Source organism: Zalophus californianus, chromosome 12 (genome assembly GCF_009762305.2).
Source record: "Zalophus californianus isolate mZalCal1 chromosome 12, mZalCal1.pri.v2, whole genome shotgun sequence".
Lineage (NCBI taxonomy): Eukaryota > Metazoa > Chordata > Mammalia > Carnivora > Otariidae > Zalophus > Zalophus californianus.
The window spans coordinates 10,022,231-10,040,748 of record NC_045606.1 but is presented as its reverse complement, the minus strand read 5'-3'; the positions used below and the strand labels follow the sequence as shown (position 1 = coordinate 10,040,748).

The window sequence follows — 18,518 nt, the reverse complement described above, 5'->3', positions numbered from 1 at the left end:
TGAAAGAAGCCCTGTTTCAACTATTCAACTCTGCCATTGTAGCATGAAAGCAGCCCCAGACAATAAGCAAACTAAAAAATGGGGCATTTTTCTATACAGGTAGAAATTAAAATTTGCTTTACTATCAAGAATATTATTTCTGCTTGTGTGTAGGATTTAATCATTTGGGACGTTCCTATAACAAGATGAAATCCTAGGTTACTAGAGTAGAGAGACTTAGAAAATGCTAGTATTTGTAGAAAATGCTAGATAGTATGTATGAAATTTTAAAAGCATGAATTCTCATGGACGACAGCAATTAAGTTACTTGCAGAATTCAGTTGTATATAAGAATGTTTCTGTTAGTATCTTTTATTTTCATGTCCTCTCATGAGTCTCATTAAAATGGACTCTTACCAGAGGAAATATTTCTCTATAGTATATATTTCCTTAGTTAATAGCAACTATATTTGAAAATGCTAGGTATAGTTCTCTGGCCATAAATGTACGCTCTGCTATGCTATACAATTGTAACCCTTAGAATGATATCAAAGGAATGAGGAGAATTTGCAGAATTTCCAAGTTTCTTCATTTAAAACTTTTTGGATTTTCAGGACTTTGGAATCACTAATGATTATCATAAGGACATTTAATTAGAACCTTATAGCATGTGTGCAGCTGTGTGCATACTGGCATGCCATTAACTCTCAAGCCAAAGAGAGAGACATTGGTGGAGTTACAGCCATGTGTCAAACACAGTGTTTGCACTTTCCACTTATGGTTGTGAGGATTAAACAAACAAATGTACATAAAGAATGTAAAGCAGTCCCTGGCACCTGGGGACTAAAGTACCCTAAACCATTCTTTTTTTTTTAATGCATAATCATGACTTTTAAAATAAAGGCAACTCAGAAGTCTCCCTCAATTCCTTTGCCTGTAACACCCCAGCCCTAAGCTGGCTCTCTGCCTCTCCTGAGTCCTATAATTGGACCACCTCAGCTTCACGTGGGATATCACTGGCTGCCTGGAACTTTTTATTGAGTAGTCCTGCCTTATGCCTCTAGCTGGATGTAAGTTATTTAAAGGCAAGCCTATGCATTACATCCTTTGTATCAACTGTGGCACTTTTCACATGGCACAGGCTCAAAAAATATTTGTTAATAAAGTGAGTGAGAAGCAGAGGAAAGAAAAGCCTGGAACAAATGCAAAGCGTAGAAAATTTAGTTTTTATCTCACCGCCTGGTTGTCTTTAGGCATCTCCTGATTTCAACTAGGTTTTGAATTCAAGATCTCTTTCCTGGGTGCCTGGGTGGCTCAGTTGGTTAAGCAACTGCCTTTGGCTCAGGTCATGATCCTGGAGTCCCGGGATCGAGTCCCACATCAGGCTCCCTGCTCAGCAGTAAGTCTGCTTCTCCCTCGGACCCTCCCCCTTCTCACGCTCTCTCTCTCTCTATCTCATTCTCTCTCTCAAATAAATAAATAAAATAAAAATCTTTAAAAATAAAAAAAAAGATCTCTTTCCTATGGTCATAGTAGATTTGCTTCATTACATTGACCAAGCTCCTTTCTAAATAAACAAAATATTGTGGTTCATTCTGTTTTCCAACATATAATGCTTTACTTAATGGACCTCCTAGGAACTTCAAACACTAAACTATGGTTTACTAAAGAAATATATTAACTTAGTGTGTCCCTGGGATATCTGTTGTTCCATAATGCTGGTATTTTCTAGAAACATTAAAACACTACCATACAGCAATTTATCTTTTTATTTTAGTATGACCAATGAATAAAGGGAATGAATACAGAATCATCTGAGTACCAAACGGTTTTGGAATATGTCTTGTTAGTATTAGATAAACTGGATTTGTCAATTCTTGAATATCCAAGGTAGTTACCTTTCCTATTTAAGCCAAGGTTGAGGGGGGGGGGGGTGGTGGTGGTAATGTACTCTGCTAAAGCTTACATTGTTGATGGAACTGTAAAAGCAAAGTATCAAGTTGATTCCCCCTGGATAATTCTCTTCTTTGTAATCAAGAAATTGCCCTGAGTAGGCAGAGGGGATGATGCCAGATGCCAGGATGCAGTTTCAGAATCTGTATGTAGGACTGTGGAGCTGGTGTAACTGGAAACCAACCTACAAGTCTTGCTTCAGTCCATCCTGCAGCAGGTCCCTTTCTGAAGCACTCCACAGCTCTCCACACCACTCCAGTAACCATGACAGCATCCTTTCTTAGACTCTATGTATATATACTTGCAAGACATGCATCTGTTGCTGGCAATGTCCATTAAGGGCATTGGAAAATGTCAGCCTGCACAAGAAAAGCAAGCAAAGATATCCATGTCTTTTTTGTTGTTATTGTTGTCTTTTTGGGGTTTTCTTGGCTTAGAACACAGGTTGGCAGAAAATCTTCTGTAAAGGGCCAAGTAGTAAATATTTTAGGCTTTGTGGACCGTGTAGTCTCTGTTTCAACTATTCAACTCTGCCGTTGTAGCATGAAAGCAGCCTCAGACAATAAGTAAACTAATAAGCATGGCTGCATTCTAAGAAAACTTTTATTTGGGGAACTGAAATTTGAATTTCAGACAATTTTCCTGTGTCACAAAATATTATTCTTCTTTTGGTATTTTTTTTTCTAACCATTTTAAAACGTAAAAAGCTCATAGCTGTACAAAAATAGGTGGTGGGCCAGATTTGAGCCCTGGGCTACAGTTTGCTCACTCCTGCTTTAGAATATTCAATGAGGATTTTCTTGAAGTTTTTCATTGCTGTTGAGCAGATGCACTTTCCCACATTTACCTTATGTCCATCTATGCACCTGAGCGGATCATCACCTCCTATTAGCAGGGCCTCCCCGGACTTGCCTATCTCACCTCCTGGCATAGAAAGCATGCTGTATAATCTTCAAGGAGAGGTACTGACCAGATCTGTAAATGGTGCTTATTTCCTTCTAGGGATAGGGTGGTCAGCTATACACTTGGCCGCAGGCTTCCAACAGATCATGTGAGTGGACAGCTGCAATTCCGATTTGAGATCACGTCCTCCATCCACCCAGGTATTTTTGGCATGAACTTCATGTCTTGTCCTAGCCTAGGGTTGGTGTGCTTCCTTTCTCTAAAATACAATAACCATGGTTCTCTCCAGACATGTCCTAGGTTTTGTGGTTCTCTCTCTTCTCCATTTGAGGCCCAGAAGCCAGTGATCTGTTCTGGAAGCCAGGTTGCTGTCCCCTTGATTGAGAGGCTCCTCTTCATTCTGGTGACCCAAAGGTAGAGGGTTAGACAGGGGAGTGGGATTTGACAATGAGGCCAACACGGGTATGGAGCCGTGTCTAATTTATCATTTTACTCCCAGCACCCACATAGGAGATGCTCAATAGATGCTTAATCATTGCATACATGAATGAATGAATGAATGAATGAATGAATGAATGAATGAGAAACATGAATGAATATGATACATATCATATTATGGAAGAACTATTATTGGATACAATGGATTTATCCCAGGGAAAAATGAAAAACATAAGTTAGACAGAAAACTTCAGAATCATCCAGTTTTCTGTTTTTCAAGCCAAAACGTATACCCAAATAAGAATGATGAGATGCCTCACAATTCCACTTTTGTTCTTCTCCCACAACCCCCTATACTAAGTGTAGATCATGCTGAGAATTAGCCAGTCCTTCTAGGCCACATGTATGAGTTGCTGGTAATGCTAATGAGGCTTTGAAAACTCTGTAGTCTGTAGTTTATCACTGCCCCCTCATTGAAGACCAGACGTACTTGCCTATGCCCAAAATATAATGCAGAGTGTAAGAAAACACCCTGACTGCTTTGTCCTTTCACACCCAGCCTTTTCTTCATCCTGAGAATAAAATTGACTCTTCCTTCACTGAAGCAGTAAAGATGGCCTCATGGCTCACCAGAGAGATCATTCATCTTCAATGAGTACATTGCACTAGTGCTTTTGAAATGGGAAGTTCACACCGGGCAGGGATCCAACAGAGCAAGCAACTGGGGGAAAGTAGAAGTAAACAGTGGTTGCTGTTCCTTGAATGGTTGCTTGATGTGGAGACCTTGTTTATTTTCCATTGCAATAACCCCCAAATGTTGGAGGCTTCGCAGTCTGAGCTACTGAAGGACCCTGGTTGCTCCCATCAACTAGCCATTTTCTGCTCTGTAGTTGTTGAGAACCTGGCTTACCCATTCTGCCACCTGCTGGACCCAGCCAGAGGAGACACTCTCCGCCAGCGTTAACCTTGCCCGGTATGGCAAGGCACTAATAAATAACCCCCAAGGGCTTCTTTGCAGTCTTCCCTGAAGCAAACATTGTTGAGCACCCACTATGTGCCAGGAACTGGGGTAGTTCTGGGCTTTGGGTATTTTAACCAAAACTATGAATTCCCTTGAAACAGAATTCTGAAATATGTCACGACTGCAAACTGTCATTAACATAAGGAGAACTCATCCCTACAGAATTTTTTAGCAGAGCTTTGGCCTACGGGAACCCCTCATCAATGCCTGCATCCAATATCCTCACGCAGAAATCCTTTTAGGATGGCTTACAGGGCCGGCAGAGTACACCAATGCGCTAACCGCACAATGCTCTCTTCTGGAAGAAATGACATTTTCTTCTCGCCCGCAGATGACGAGGAGATTTCCCTGAGCGCCGATCCTGAGTCCGCGGAAATTCGGGACAGCCCCATGAACAGCCTGGTGGCCAGCAGCCGCGGGGAGCCTCCGGGCGAGGCACTGGAGCCCTCCGGGAGCTCGAAGCCCGAGCCGCCGAGCCAGGGCAGTGCCGGGGACGCTGCCGGGAGCGAGAGCCTGGAGCTTGCCGAGCCGGTTGAGGAAGCGGCAGGTACCACCGAGGCAGGAGACGACGGAGCGGGCTCTGTGGGACCTGACGGGGCTGGGGAGCTTCTGGGCCCGGGGCGCGAGGACGCCGAGCCCGCCCTGAGTGCGGAAGAAGTGGCCGAGCGGCTGGAGCTGGGTGGGGAGGCGCCCCCAGCGGGGCTGCTGGAGGACGGCGAAGCCCCGGGCGGCGCCGGGGAGCCGGAGGCGGAGGAAGCGGCCACAGAGAGCCGGGCGGGGGGAGAGGAGAAGGAGCAGGCGGAGGAGGAGGAGGGCGACGTGTCTGCCCTGGGGCAGGGGGAGGACAGGCTGCAGCTGCGGGCCTCGGTGAAGAGGAAAAGCCGGCCATGCTCCTTGCCGGTGTCCGAGCTGGAGACGGTGATTGCGTCGGCTTGCGGAGACCCCGAGACCCCGCGGACACACTACATCCGTATCCACACCCTGCTGCACAGCCTGCCGTCCGCGCAGGGCGGCCCGAGCGACGAAGGCCCGGAGGAGGAGGCCACCCTCCAGGATGCCTCGGAGAAGGACGGCCTTAGCGAGGCGGACACGCTAGCTGGCGCGCCACCTCCCCTCGGAGAGGAGGGGGAGGAACCCGAGGGGGCGACTCCAGGCACGGCGACCCCCGGCCACTCGGGCTTGACCAACGGCCTCGTCCCCGATGGCGACATGCTCCCCAGCACGGGTAGTGAGAGCGATTCGAGCCCCCGGCAGGGCGGGGACCACAGCTGCGAGGGCTGCGACACGTCGTGCTGCAGCCCCTCCTGCTACAGCTCCTCGTGCTACAGCACGTCGTGCTACAGCAGCTCCTGCTACAGCCCCTCCTGCTACAACGGCAACAGGTTCGCCAGCCACACCCGCTTCTCCTCGGTGGACAGCGCCAAGGTCTCCGAGAGCACTGTCTTCTCGTCGCAAGACGACGACGACGACGAGAACAGTGCGTTCGAGTCCGTGCCGGACTCGGTGCAGAGCCCGGAGCTGGACCCGGAGTCGGCCAACGGTGCCGGGCCGTGGCACGACGAGCTGGCCACCCCCGCCGGGAGCGTGGCAAGAACCGTGGAAGGTCTGGAGTCCCCCGTGGCAGGGCCAAGCAATCGGAGAGAAGGTTAGACCTCAAACCTGATCAGAGTGAGAATAGGACCACCAGGGGGACGCAGGTCTCACCAACAAGGTTTAAAAACAAGTGAGAGGATCAGTCTCAAATGGGGTTGCTGGGGCAATGTATGCCTGTCCTGTACATGTATGTGTGCATGTGTCTATGTGTATGTAAGTATCCGTGGCTGCGACTAGCACACATCCACCACCTCTCAGATATACACCAAGAAGTACAGCTAGTGCACTCCTGTGAGTGCGCTCTTGTATGCGAGCGTCTCTGTTTTACGCAATCACTAGAACTGGTTAGTGCACGTTACCCTTCTAGTCTTGACAATGACCAGAGCACCAGAGGCAGTATTGAGTGACATAAACAGAAAACATTCGGCAACATTCGGTGGATAATGTGTAAATATCTGCTGACTTCCCAAAACATATTGGAGATGAGCAATAAACGTTAATATAAATTGGAGAACATTGATTTTACCTCTGCTTTAGAATTTAACTTAGCCTATGTACATATGGAAATGTATAGCCTACATATATTTGTCATTATTTCTGTCTGCTCAGTTCTCGTTATTGTTGTTTTTTTACTATTATTCAGCTTATTCAATCTAAAAACAAAAACAGCTCACCCATTTCTCCCATTCCCACTCCTGCCTCTGGCAACCGTCAATCTGTTGCCTGTTCTCTTGAAAACTAAAAAACGTTAATGAAAGAAATCGAAGAAGACAGAAATAAATGGGAAGATCTTCCATGCTGATGGATTGGAAGAATCCATACTGTTAAAATGCCCATTCTACCCAAAGAAATATTATTACAAGATTGCAAGATTCCAGGCAGTCCCTATCAAAATTCCAGTGGCATTTTTCACAAAAATAGAACAAACGATCCTATAATTTATATGGAACCATAAAAGACCCCAAATAGCCAAAGCAGTCTTGAGAAAGAACAAAGCTGGAGGCCTCACGCTTTCTGATTTCAAACTACAAAGCTATAGTAATTAATTCTGGTGTTGTGTTTTGTTGTTTTTTGTTTGTTTTGTTTTATTTTGGCTAACGGAAGGGAAAAATAACTTGAATTCGTAAATCTCTTTGTTTCAAGTGGGATTCTAATCCAAAAGCTGCCACCTTTAGTTTTCAAATATATTCTGTATTTTAACCAAAGATGTTTCTTCTTAGTCGTGCCTGTGGAATCTTCTATAAAATTAACTCACATTTCTTTATCCAGATTTGGGAACCATCTTCCAGTCAAGTGACAGTGACATGGGGGGAAATAGTTCAAAGGTCACATAACACTATGAAATAATTCCATTGCTTTAAAGGAGAAAAATATAGATTCTGATGTTTTTCTGCTCTACTGTTTACGGTAGCCTCCAAACAAAGTGGTGGTATTGTCTCTAGATTGTAAGCTCATCAAGGGCCAGAACTGTATTTTCTCTATGTTTGATTCTTAGCACCTACACAAATGCCTGGCACCTGCAAATTTTTAGAGGAACCAAAGTGAGCACAAAAATTAATCCTGAGTATTCGACAATGCCCAATTCCACATTTCAGAGAAAGGAGGAGTGAGTGAAAGTGGCACATGGGTTGAGGAGACGTGCAAAGAGGTTGGTAAAGAAAGGGAGCCACAGGGAGGAGAACCAGGGTGGCCCGCAATATGGAAAGGCACACCCGAGAATGGATGGACAGTCCCTCTCTTTACTGAGGATGTTTTGAGTCCCTCTGCTCTGGGCCAGATGCTATGTGCAGAGCACAGATAGATGGATAAGTGTCAGAAGGTGTGAGAGGGGCTCAGTAATTACAACAGAATTAAAAATAATTATAGTATAAAGAGATCTGGGGATGCACACCTAAAGGGCACAACTAGGCTCTGGCAGGGGGGTTTTAGTCCAGAGGTTGGCAAACCTGTTCTGTAAAGGGCCTGATAATAAATATTTTATTATTTTTTTTTTACTTTGCATATTTACTGATATAATTACAGCTCACACATACACAATTTGGGAACATTATTACGAGGATTATAATTTCTATCTGGGCCTCAGGCACCTCATATATTTTCAGATAAAACAGACTATCTCTAGGTTATTGGTAATGATAATAAGTATTTTAGACTTTGTAGGTCAAGAGGCAAAATCAAGCAACTCTTCTCACCAAAGGCTACTTTTTTTTCTTTAACAGTTTTACATTTAAAAGTGTAATAACCCTTCTTAGCTCAGAGCCACACAACAAGGCCAGAGTCATAGTTTGTCGACGTGCTGTGGCCTGTGGTGTATATTTTGACCACCGTGTTGGGGGACAATCCACATATGGTTAATTGAAAATTGGTTCAGTATACAAAGGCATGTTTTACAAAAAAACAAAAACAAAACAAAACAAACAAAAACACTGTCCATGCCCTTGACGGACGAACAGCCCAACTGGCAAAACTCCTCCTTAGCAGAAAGGACAGGAAAGTGTTTCCGGGCCATAGTGGAAGCCTTGGTGGGGCAGTTTCCAAAGAAATTTGTGAATTTCTGAATTCTGCCGACCGTACACTCAAAAACGGCTAAGAAGCACCTACAGGCTTCACTCGGGTGGCTGTTGGGCCAATGCAGAGATTCCTGAGATGGTCAATCTCCTGAAGGCTGGGTGGAAGCTGGCAGAGCCCGCCCTGTCCCCTCTCGGTGGTGAGTCGCTGAGCTCCCGGTCTGTCCCTCACTGACACGTGCTCGAAGAAAGCAGGGCTTCACCACGACCCGCCTGACCTTTGCGTGTGTGCCCTGTTCTTCCCCAAGACTCGCTCTTGCCCCTTTCCTGTGATTTTTAGGCCGGCAAATTCTTTCACGAAGTTAGCTGAGGTCGACTGACCGTACACATGCCCACATAACTGAGTCTACAGCCATTCATGGAAGATCTGTTCTGTATCTACTTTTTGCTTTCCCACCCCACCCCCCGCCACCCCGTCCCGTGAAAACCTCCTTTTTAACCTCAACATAAAATAGTTTTTAAAAACTGTCTGCAGATCGAGTGAAAAGAGCAATATAATGTGATTTGAGCTCGGGAGTCCAGGCCCTGGAGTCAGGCTTCCTGGGTTTTAATTCAGTCCCACCACTTCCTAGCTGTGACACCTAAGCCAACTTACTGAAATGCTCTGTGCCTCGTGTGTGAAATGGGTGTAAAGGTAGATTTTATTTCAAAGGGTTATGGGAAGGATTAAATGAGATACGATGCCCATGAAGCGCTTGGCTCTCACCGAGTAAGGGTTCTTCCAGGCAGATAAGCAGGGAGGCTACCTTTGAAAGTGGAATATGTTTCCTTCTCAGGGATTCTAGCAGGTCTGAACACTTGCTTTGTGTTTGAGGCAAGGGTGAGTGTGTGGAGCCGTGGCCTCCTGCAGAACAGACTCGCTTGCTTCTTCCTTGCGCTCCATCCATTCAGTGGGCTGAGCTGCGCCTGTCACATCATTGCATTTGCTTGGGGTTCACGAGCAGGTGGGGTCAGCTCCATTAACCCCAGCAAACGGCAGTATTATGTGTCCACTAGCTTGGAGGAGTAATTAACCTGATTGGGTGAATTAATTCCAAGAGGTAAGTTTGTTGTTCTTTTTAAGAAACCAAATTAAAAATGCACCAGCTAGTGACATAACAACTGTACCATCGTTTTTTTAGTTTCGGACACTAAGCACATACAAAAGCAAACATGAGTGTGGGATCCACTAAAAACAGAGCCCCTATCGGAACCAGGAGTCAGTTGCCAAGGAGCTATGCATGAGCACAAGGGGCCCCTTCCTTGGGGCTCCTCGGAGTCTCAGAAGACCCCCAGGATTTGAGTAACATACCAAAGTTTGCACAAGAAACCATGTTATATATTTAACATTTAAAAGGACCCGTTGTTCCTGAATACATCTCTGTTTTTTGTTTTACAGTTAGCTCTAGGAATTAAACAGCTAAATTAAACCCACTTAACTTCCTTCCTAATTGATTTTTTTTTTTTTTTTTTTAATCAGTCTTTTGGACCTAGACTGAGAGGTCCCTTCCATGTATGGACATTCTAGGAAATGTTTGAAATTTGGGATCCTATAAAGATCTTACCCACTGGTTTTTAGTTTCCCTCCTTTTTGACCTAAGGGATGATGGAACACTTGCTCTTTGCATCAGCCACGGAGGGCAGAGGAGGAAGGCCTGACCTTTGTCCTCTGGCAAATAGAGGCTATCGCAGAGAGCCAGGAGCATATGAGCTAGAGGGTTACCACTCTGAACGGGGGCTGTCTCATGGCTTAGGCCCTTCCAGTTCTCCAAAGGTCAAGAGCCACTGCCTCTGATGATGTGGCCTAACTCTATGGGCCTCCCCTCCACACAGCCACTCTCCTGCAGTATTACCAGGACCTAAGGACGTCAAGAAATAGGAACATCATTTTAGGACATCGTTTAGTTCACTATGAGTCTGGCTGACAATAATACTAACTATGTCTATAATAATCGAGGCATGTATTCCGTGGACATGGTAATTTCTAAAATTTCTCCATGTCTGTCTTTCTTCCTTCTATCCCACCTCTGTGTTTCAAGTTTTCCTATCTCGGTCTTCCTGCCTTTTATCTACTTCCTTCGTCTCTTGTCTTGTTCTCTTTTCCCTTTCCAGCATACCCTGGCTTGTCTGATTTTTCCTCATAATAATCTAGAACAATCACAAGATCCCAAAACTACAGGGCTCCCCACCCCAGTCCCCCAGCTTCCATACTACAGGAATTTACCTTCTTGACCCACCAGTTCCTCAGTGCCGTTTTGGAAAAGCACCATCTCAGAGTTTCCTTCCAAAATCAAAATCTGAAAAATGGCCTCTTGGCAGCCCTCTGATGAAACCTATCCAAATAAGGACCCTTGGTTTTGCATGGGCTCACCAAGACTTGACGGGACTTTACAAATGCTACACTTCCCTCAAACAGGCCTGTCTCTTTAGCTGGGCTCAAGTCAGGCTCCGTTCATTTTCTTTTGTGTCCCCATCTCATGCCACCTTCCCACCAAGAAAAGTCAGGTGGTTACAGAATCAGCCCCTGATGCTACATATTGGTCTGTGGGGTACAGATCATAGGCATGAAGTATTTATTTTCTTGGGGTTTAAAAAAAAGTTGCCCCTATTCCCTCTCTCATGAATGACTGTGAATGTAGCAAACTGACACAAAAAAATAGGTTGCCCTCTCCAGGGGTTTTTTTTTCTTGTAGTCGTTTGTTTTATGGTCATGCTTTTGTGATGACTTTGCTGCAGCAATGAGTGAATCTGAATGTCTTGACTATCTTGTCCATAGGTGAATGTCCTATACTCCATAATTCCCAGCCAGTAAGCCAGCTTCCTTCCTTGAGACCTGAACATCATCACTACCCAACAATCGATGAGCCTCTTCCACCAAGTAAGCTTTAGATTTTAAAGCCTATGTCTTAATTCTTCCTATCAAGTCTAAACAGGTCAGTATGAACTTGTATGTACACATCCAAACTCTTCCCCAACTCCATACCTTACACTGTTATAAAAAAAATTATATATATATATATATATATATATATGTATATGGCACCTACTATAAAAATGGGGTGTTTTTGACTAGTGATTTCAGTATGTGATCTTGAAGAGATGGTCCAGTAACCTTCCACTGCCCCTCAACTTCTGAAACAGAGAGTATTTCTTTACAAGACTTGAGTACCTTGCAAACTGTACATGACCTTTAAGTCCTAAATTTTACTATTTTATATTTAGGAGTTCATAGGTCAAGATGGAATAATCCTGTTGTTCTCCATTGGACCTGTTATATCGCAGGCACCTCTGTATAATAAAACATTCAACCCACCAGGACGCAAGGACTTGCACTTTCCTTGCTATAACTTCCATTAACAGGTGACAGCCTATTTCTTCTGTAGTTCTTAGGAGCTTCCAGAAAAAAAAATACCATCCTTAAGGGATGTTATTCCATATCATTTTCTCCTGGTAACTGTGTAAATAATTATTATTTAACTAGTCATTTGAACTTGGGAAAATCATTTAATATCTCAGTTTTCTTATTTGTAAAGTAAAGCCTTAATTTTCTCATTAGCTAAATGGCTAGATCTGGACTAGGTAATCCCTAGATCTCATTCCAGTCTTAACCTACATTATAATACATTTCTAAGAAGGAGCTGATACCCTGGATGTTATACATTCACTTAGCATCATATATGTTCATGAATAATTCTAGAACATCTCTGTTTTGGCTTAGGCTTATTTTTCAAGCAAAGATAACCTTTAAGATTTAATAAATTTTACAACTGCAAAATCTTACCAGGATGCAAGGAATCGATGTTTCTTTACGTTCCTTTGCCTGTGCTTACATTAGGAGGTTACAGTTAAAAAAAAAAAACGAAAACAAAAACTTATTCCCTAATTCATCTACTCTTGGTAATGTGATATATTTTGCATTTACACCATTCTTGTCCTATTCAGTTGTAATTTATCAGTGAGAAAACAATAAATACCTTTAATATGTAAACATTTGAAACAACACCATATTTGTTTTGGGGGATCAAGGCAAACATTATGTCCTTTAACTTTTGATACCTGACTTCTTTCTTTATTTATACACTGATTTACGGATGGTCCACAAATGACTAGTAAAATTTCAGTGTCACTATACTTTCTACTTAGCACTTATGTAAAAAATGTCTATAACACGTTCTCTCCAGGAAAGGAACACTTTCCCCACAACAAGAAAACCTATCAATTCCTGTGTGCATGAATTGACTTCCAGTCCATGCAAGAGTAATAACTAGTTATGCATCCAGACCTTGTAAAGAATTGAATATAAGTCTATTTTAAGGACTTTATATAAGCTGTTTTCAATAACGAAAACAAATCTCTCCAATTGGGTTTCAATTCTCTGTTCTTTCAACCCTGAAAAATATGACAAAAGTTGGTAGTGAAGCCTAACAACAGAATTTTCTTGATAGTCATTCATTCAACAAATACTCATTGAATGCTGGCTCTGTGAAGCACTGTTTTAGGTAAACAAAACAGACAAAGATCCCAGCCCTCATGGAGCATACAGTGTAGCCAGGCAGAGACCAACACCTAATCAAAAGAGTGAACCAGGCAATAGCGGAACACTTTAGATGGCAGGAAGTGCTGGGCGGAAGAACAGGCAGAGTAGGGCAAGGGGGACTTGGGGGATGTGGTGACGGCTGGTTCACCATTTTAAATCGGGTGGTCAGGTAAGCTTCAATGAGAGGCAACATTTGAAGCTAGGCTTCGAGGCGGCAAGAGGGTTATTCATGGGGAGGAAGAGCTTTTTGAGAAAAGAGAACGGCCTGCCTGGTGGGTTTGAGGAACAGCCGGGAGACCGGTATGTCTGGAGCAGGGAGACAGCGGTGGCTGGTAAGGTCAGAGAGATACCAGGGACCCAGATCACACAGGGCCCTGTAGACCACTTAAGAGCTTCGACTCCGCCTCTGGATGAAAGGGGAACATTTTAGGTTTGGAGCAGAGAAATGACATTCTCCGACTTAGGTTTTGATGGTAAGAAGTGCAGTGCGGAAGCACAGGCATTAAATTTGCTCTGTTGCTCTGTTGGCATTAAATTTTGAGGAGGAAGGACAGAAGCATGAAACCCGACATATGGTTATTGCCGTGGCCCAGGTGAGAGGCAGAGGTGGCCAGGGCCGGGGTGGGAGCAGTGGAGGTGGTGAGGGGCGGTCGCATTCTAGACATATATTCCATACGTAGGTTTGCTGACAGATTAGATGTGATGTCTGAGACAGAGGTAGGAATCAAGAATGATCTCAAGAATTTTAACCTCCAGAAGGATGAGTTGCCTTCAACGGGGATGGGAAGGGAAGGCTGCAGAGAGAGCTCGTTGGGGTGGGAAAGACCTGAAGCTTGATTCTGACCACGTTATGGTGGAGATGTCCTCTAGGTAGTGACGTCAAGAAAGCAACAGGGTGTGTGGCTGAAGTTCAAGAGAAAGGTCTAGACTACAAACATGGTATTGCACCTGTTAAAGTAAAAAGAGAAAAGGGGGAATAATTTTACAGGCTTTTGTTAGTATAATAACTAAAGATGATACATTGTTAGACTCTACAGTGTTCCTAGACTTCATGGAAAAGATACAATTTTGTATTTGCTAGGTCTCTCAGTCACAGATGAATTACCCTAACTTACCCCAGCATCATAAAGGTGATCACTGGCAAGAATCTGTCTAGGCAACACCGTGCCGCATCCATCAGGACATGCTGAGGCCTGAAGTTCTATTTGGAAATTCTTTCTTTACACAATATGTGAAAGTGAATTCTTTACAGCGCAACCCTGAAAACACGCTTATAATCTCGGAGTACACTTAGCTATGACTTTCTGAATACTTATAAGAATTTAGCATTATGCATTTATAATTAGCACTATTAGATATTCAATAATATTGATAGAAGGGCCTGTCTGGCTGGCTTGCCATCCTTTTCCATGAGAGACTTGGAAATATGGAAACTTGTAGAGAAATTGTTATTACCACTGCACTGCACCATTCTCTAGTGTTTTCCTTGGAGTATTTATGAGACTGGAGCTGTGTCTTTCTTTGAAGGAGTCCTTCTTTCACTGTGGGAACCTGGAGGGTGGGGGCATCAGTTTCTCAGCGGTGTGCCCATGGGACCAGGCATAGTTTTTTGTTCATAGGGAGAGCTGAGAGGAGTTTGTTCAACTGAACTAGATACCACAACACTCTTCAAAGATTAATGTTCATTCTTTGTTGAATGACAGTCATGTTGAGTTCAAGGAAAAAAAAATTGCCCAGTTTCTCCTAGTTGGGGAATCACTGAAATTTCAAAATTTTTGGACCAAGATTAATTACCTAGTAGTTACACGTATGCACAGTTTCATCAATGAGCTATTTAACATTTACAACTAACAGTTGAGCTGGATTATCTAGCAGTCAATTTTCATTAACACCCTCTAGAACATATTTATACAATCTGACAACATTTTTCCTTCAGTTTGTCTTAGGCAAGGTAGATTTGGTGTGTTCTGGTATTTTGGTTTCCATCGTGCATTATTTGACAGTTCCTCAGGTAAATATCGGACTTCAGCCATGATCTTCACAAACAGATGCACCATGCACACATAAAACCACAAATATACCAAATATATTGAGTTTTTTTTCCGTTTAAAAAATTGAGAGTTGCTATGTCATTACCTGAATGATAATTTTTCAATAGAATTATGAATATCTGACCTACTCCCAAAAGCTATGGATTTTCTTAAAAGGCTGAATAGTTTTCCTCCATTTGCAGTCATTTTTGCTTTTTCTTCTGTAGTCTAATGCATTTTTCAGCATAACTTGATCATGAAGCTGTTATTTCTACCAAGGTTTCACATTTGGACTCTAAAAGCTTTGCCCATTGCTATACAGCAGACATTGCTCTTCCGTGTGAAGCTCAGATATTTGTGCATCACATCCAGCTCTCCCAGTTTTGAGGACTTTTCCACCCACCCCACCCCTCCATGTATTATGTAGTGTATCATCCATGCTCCCACGTTGAGTTCCTTGGTTTTGGAATCTGAGAAGTAAAGGAACTTATCTTTGTCTTGAGCTCCCTCTACTGGTTTGTGATGGTTATCTATCAACAAAGAGGTATTTAAAGCTTGATGTGTGTTAATTAGTTGATACTTAAAGGCTTGATGCGTGTTAATAGTTGTTACTGGTTTTGTTTTGTTTTGTCAAGAGATATTTGGCAGCCACAGGTGGGTAGAAAATACACTGTGAACTTACAACTTACCCAAAGGATGGTTTGAAGGGATCCAATCCTTCCATTCTTCCTCAAGAAGAATGGCAATCAATTAAAGTTGCAAAGTATTGCATAGAGGTCACCTGAAGTTCCAGGTACAGTATCTTAGAACTGTCATTACAAGTGGTTTTAATGTGAGGGCCATCCTCCCCTCACCGACTAGTCGCTGTCTCTCAGATTTAGCAAAGAAAGGGTTCTCCGGCCTCAGTCTGTCAGTTCTCCCTGGAGGCTGCTGAAGTCTTCCAGCTGTAATTTGAGTCGCCAACAAGATTGACAGGGTGGAAATTGTTAAAGGAAGAAATAAACATCAGACTTTCTCCTTAGAAAATAGGAGAATTGTAACCTAGGTCATATTCGAGGAACCACAGTTACTGTTTAAGAGAAGCTGAGTCCAGTGGATGCCAATTCAGTCCTAGTACCTCAGAAGTCATGGCGGGAGCTGTGGGCAGCGTCTGGCCTTCAGCAAGGAACCCACAGTGAGTTCTACCTGCAGAAGACCTGACAGTGGTATCGGTTTCCCATGAATCCGTAGTTTGTCCTTGATTTTCCTTTTTGCCTTTTTATTACACACCAGACTGGGAAGCTCGCATTGACAGCCACGGGCGAGTCTTTTACGTGGACCATGTGAACCGCACAACCACCTGGCAGTGTCCGACATCAGCAGCTACCCCTGATGGGATGCGGAGGTCGGGGTCCGTCCAGCAGATGGAGCAACTCAACAGGCGGTGGGTGATCAGCATGCAGTGAACCCCTGGGAACCCCTGGGAAAGGAGCATGGCAGCCAGAGAAACCCCCTTACACTTTTCTGCTCAGATTGTATGAGGAGACTGGGAAGTGATTATGTATCTTAAGAAACCCATTTATAATAGGTACTCGGAAAGCTAGCGTTAGAATTTGGTGGCAGGAGACAAACTAAGCCTGAGTGTCATTTAAAGATGGAGAATCCTCTGAGCTTCTTGATGGCATGTGCTCAAAGACAGGTGTTCTTAACCAGGGGCCCCTGGACCACCCTCCTCCCCAGGTATTCACCGAGGATGCCATTGTTCCAGGAACTCTCCAGAAATTGTATGCAAAATTATACATGGATGCACATTTTTCTGTCAGACTGGTCCATATCGGTCATGAGATTCTCAAAAGGGCCCAGAACTCAAACAGCTGAAAACATTCCAAAGATGGGTTCCATAAAGAATACTAGAAGCTGCCTAGAGGGGAAAAAAAAAACAAAAACAAAAACAAAAAACAGTGTCATCACTGTATTCATGTCTACCCTGGTCCCCTAATTGCTATATACTCAGTAATTCCTAAAAGGCTTTCATCCTAGGAAAAAAAAAATGTTTAAAAACAGTTTTTGAGACTTGTTTTGTCTAAAAACTAGACCCTTATTAGTGAAATTGTAAAGATGCCATTTTGTTTTTAACCCGCAAATGAGACCCTAAATAGCATTTCTCTCATGCTGTAAGCTGGCATGAGCATCATACCCGACCTCTTGCTTCTTTAAGGCCAAGATGGCAGCTTTGGGGTACTTTTAGTAGCCGGGACCACAAACTGCAGGCTTGAAATCAGCTGTATCCACATGCCATCTCATTAGGATGAAATAAAGGAAAAGGTGAAAGGAACTATACAGAATAAGGAACTGGAAGTTAACTGTATCAGCCAGAAAAATAAAGTGGACAATTTAGTCCTATGAAAAATACACAGAGGTGAGAAATTGAGCTTCCGTTTACTGTTGTACACAGAGGAGCCTGCTTAGGTGAAAATCACCAGGATTCTTTTATTGCTTGAGCATTTGGAAGACATTCACTTTCCATTCCTTCTCCATCAGTAGCCGAGCGTTTAAAGTCATTAATGAGAACCATGAAGGATTTTCACTGGCAGTACGTTTCTCTACAGTCATTCCCACAGAAAGAAAACACATTACAGAACTTGTGATAACCCAGCTTTATTAGATAAGAATGCACCAAAAATCCCCGGGAGAGCCCTTTCATGGTGATTGCAACAAAACTCCGGTAAATAAAAATGTGGAGGACTCAGCAAGCTCATTTTACATAGAGACCGGACTGAGATTTCATAGGCAGAAACAGACAGAACAGAGAGGCTGAACTTGTTTAGCAGGCTGAGAAATAGGGAGAGTGTCACCACGCTGTATCTGTGGGAGGTACAGTTCAAGCACTAAAAGAAAACAGTGGGGGTGCCTGGGTGGCTCAGTCGTTAAGCGTCTGCCTTCAGCTCGGGTCGTGATCCCAGGGTCCTGGGATCGAGCCCCGCATCGGGCTCCCTGCTCGGCGGGAAGCCTGCTTCTCCCTCTCCCACTCCCCCTGCTTGTGTTCCCTCTCTCGCTGTGTCTCTCCCTGTCAAATAAAGAAATAAAATCTTAAAAAAAAAAAAATGCATTGAAGCAGAAGTAAGCACCTTGACCTAGGACACAAAAATCCATGAAGGTTCATCATGTTCAGGTTGTATAACATAAAAATTAGGCCAAATCCATCCTGAATCAGGCCTCTAGAGAAGTTTTGCAGGCTTTCATGTGTAAATTCCTGTGCCCTCCTGTGGAGCTGAACACACTGGCAGAGGCAGCCAGACTTTGTAGAACAGGAAGTGGTATTTGCTGCACCCGTCTGGACAGATAAAAAGAAAAGGAATTTGGCGACTTGAGAAAGTACTTATTTCTTGTGAAAAAAAAAAAAACCTACCTAGGGAAGGCCAGATAACCTTGAGATAAGTATCCCGGCTCTTCAGCACTTAACCAAATAGTTCAAGCAGGCAAAGTTTTGCAGTGCCTTGGCCTGATAAGGCAGCCACGGAAAAGTATACTGCCTGTCT

At 43.7% G+C, this 18,518-nt stretch overlaps 1 protein-coding gene across 4 annotated transcripts in view; it reads left to right on the top strand.

Moving 5' to 3' along the window:
• The window catches only part of HECW1 (HECT, C2 and WW domain containing E3 ubiquitin protein ligase 1), a 437,510-nt gene that overhangs the window by 325,534 nt on the left and 93,458 nt on the right, over nt 1-18,518 (top strand). For 3 of the 4 annotated variants that reach the window (XM_027574949.2, XM_027574948.2, XM_027574950.2), the window contains 4 exons: nt 2,935-3,035; nt 4,626-5,939; nt 11,210-11,311; nt 16,273-16,423. In XM_027574949.2, the coding sequence (XP_027430750.2) occupies nt 2,935-3,035; nt 4,626-5,939; nt 11,210-11,311; nt 16,273-16,423 (1,668 nt within the window). The remainder of the gene's footprint in view (nt 1-2,934; nt 3,036-4,625; nt 5,940-11,209; nt 11,312-16,272; nt 16,424-18,518) is intronic. The other variant, XM_027574951.2, reaches the window with a different exon arrangement.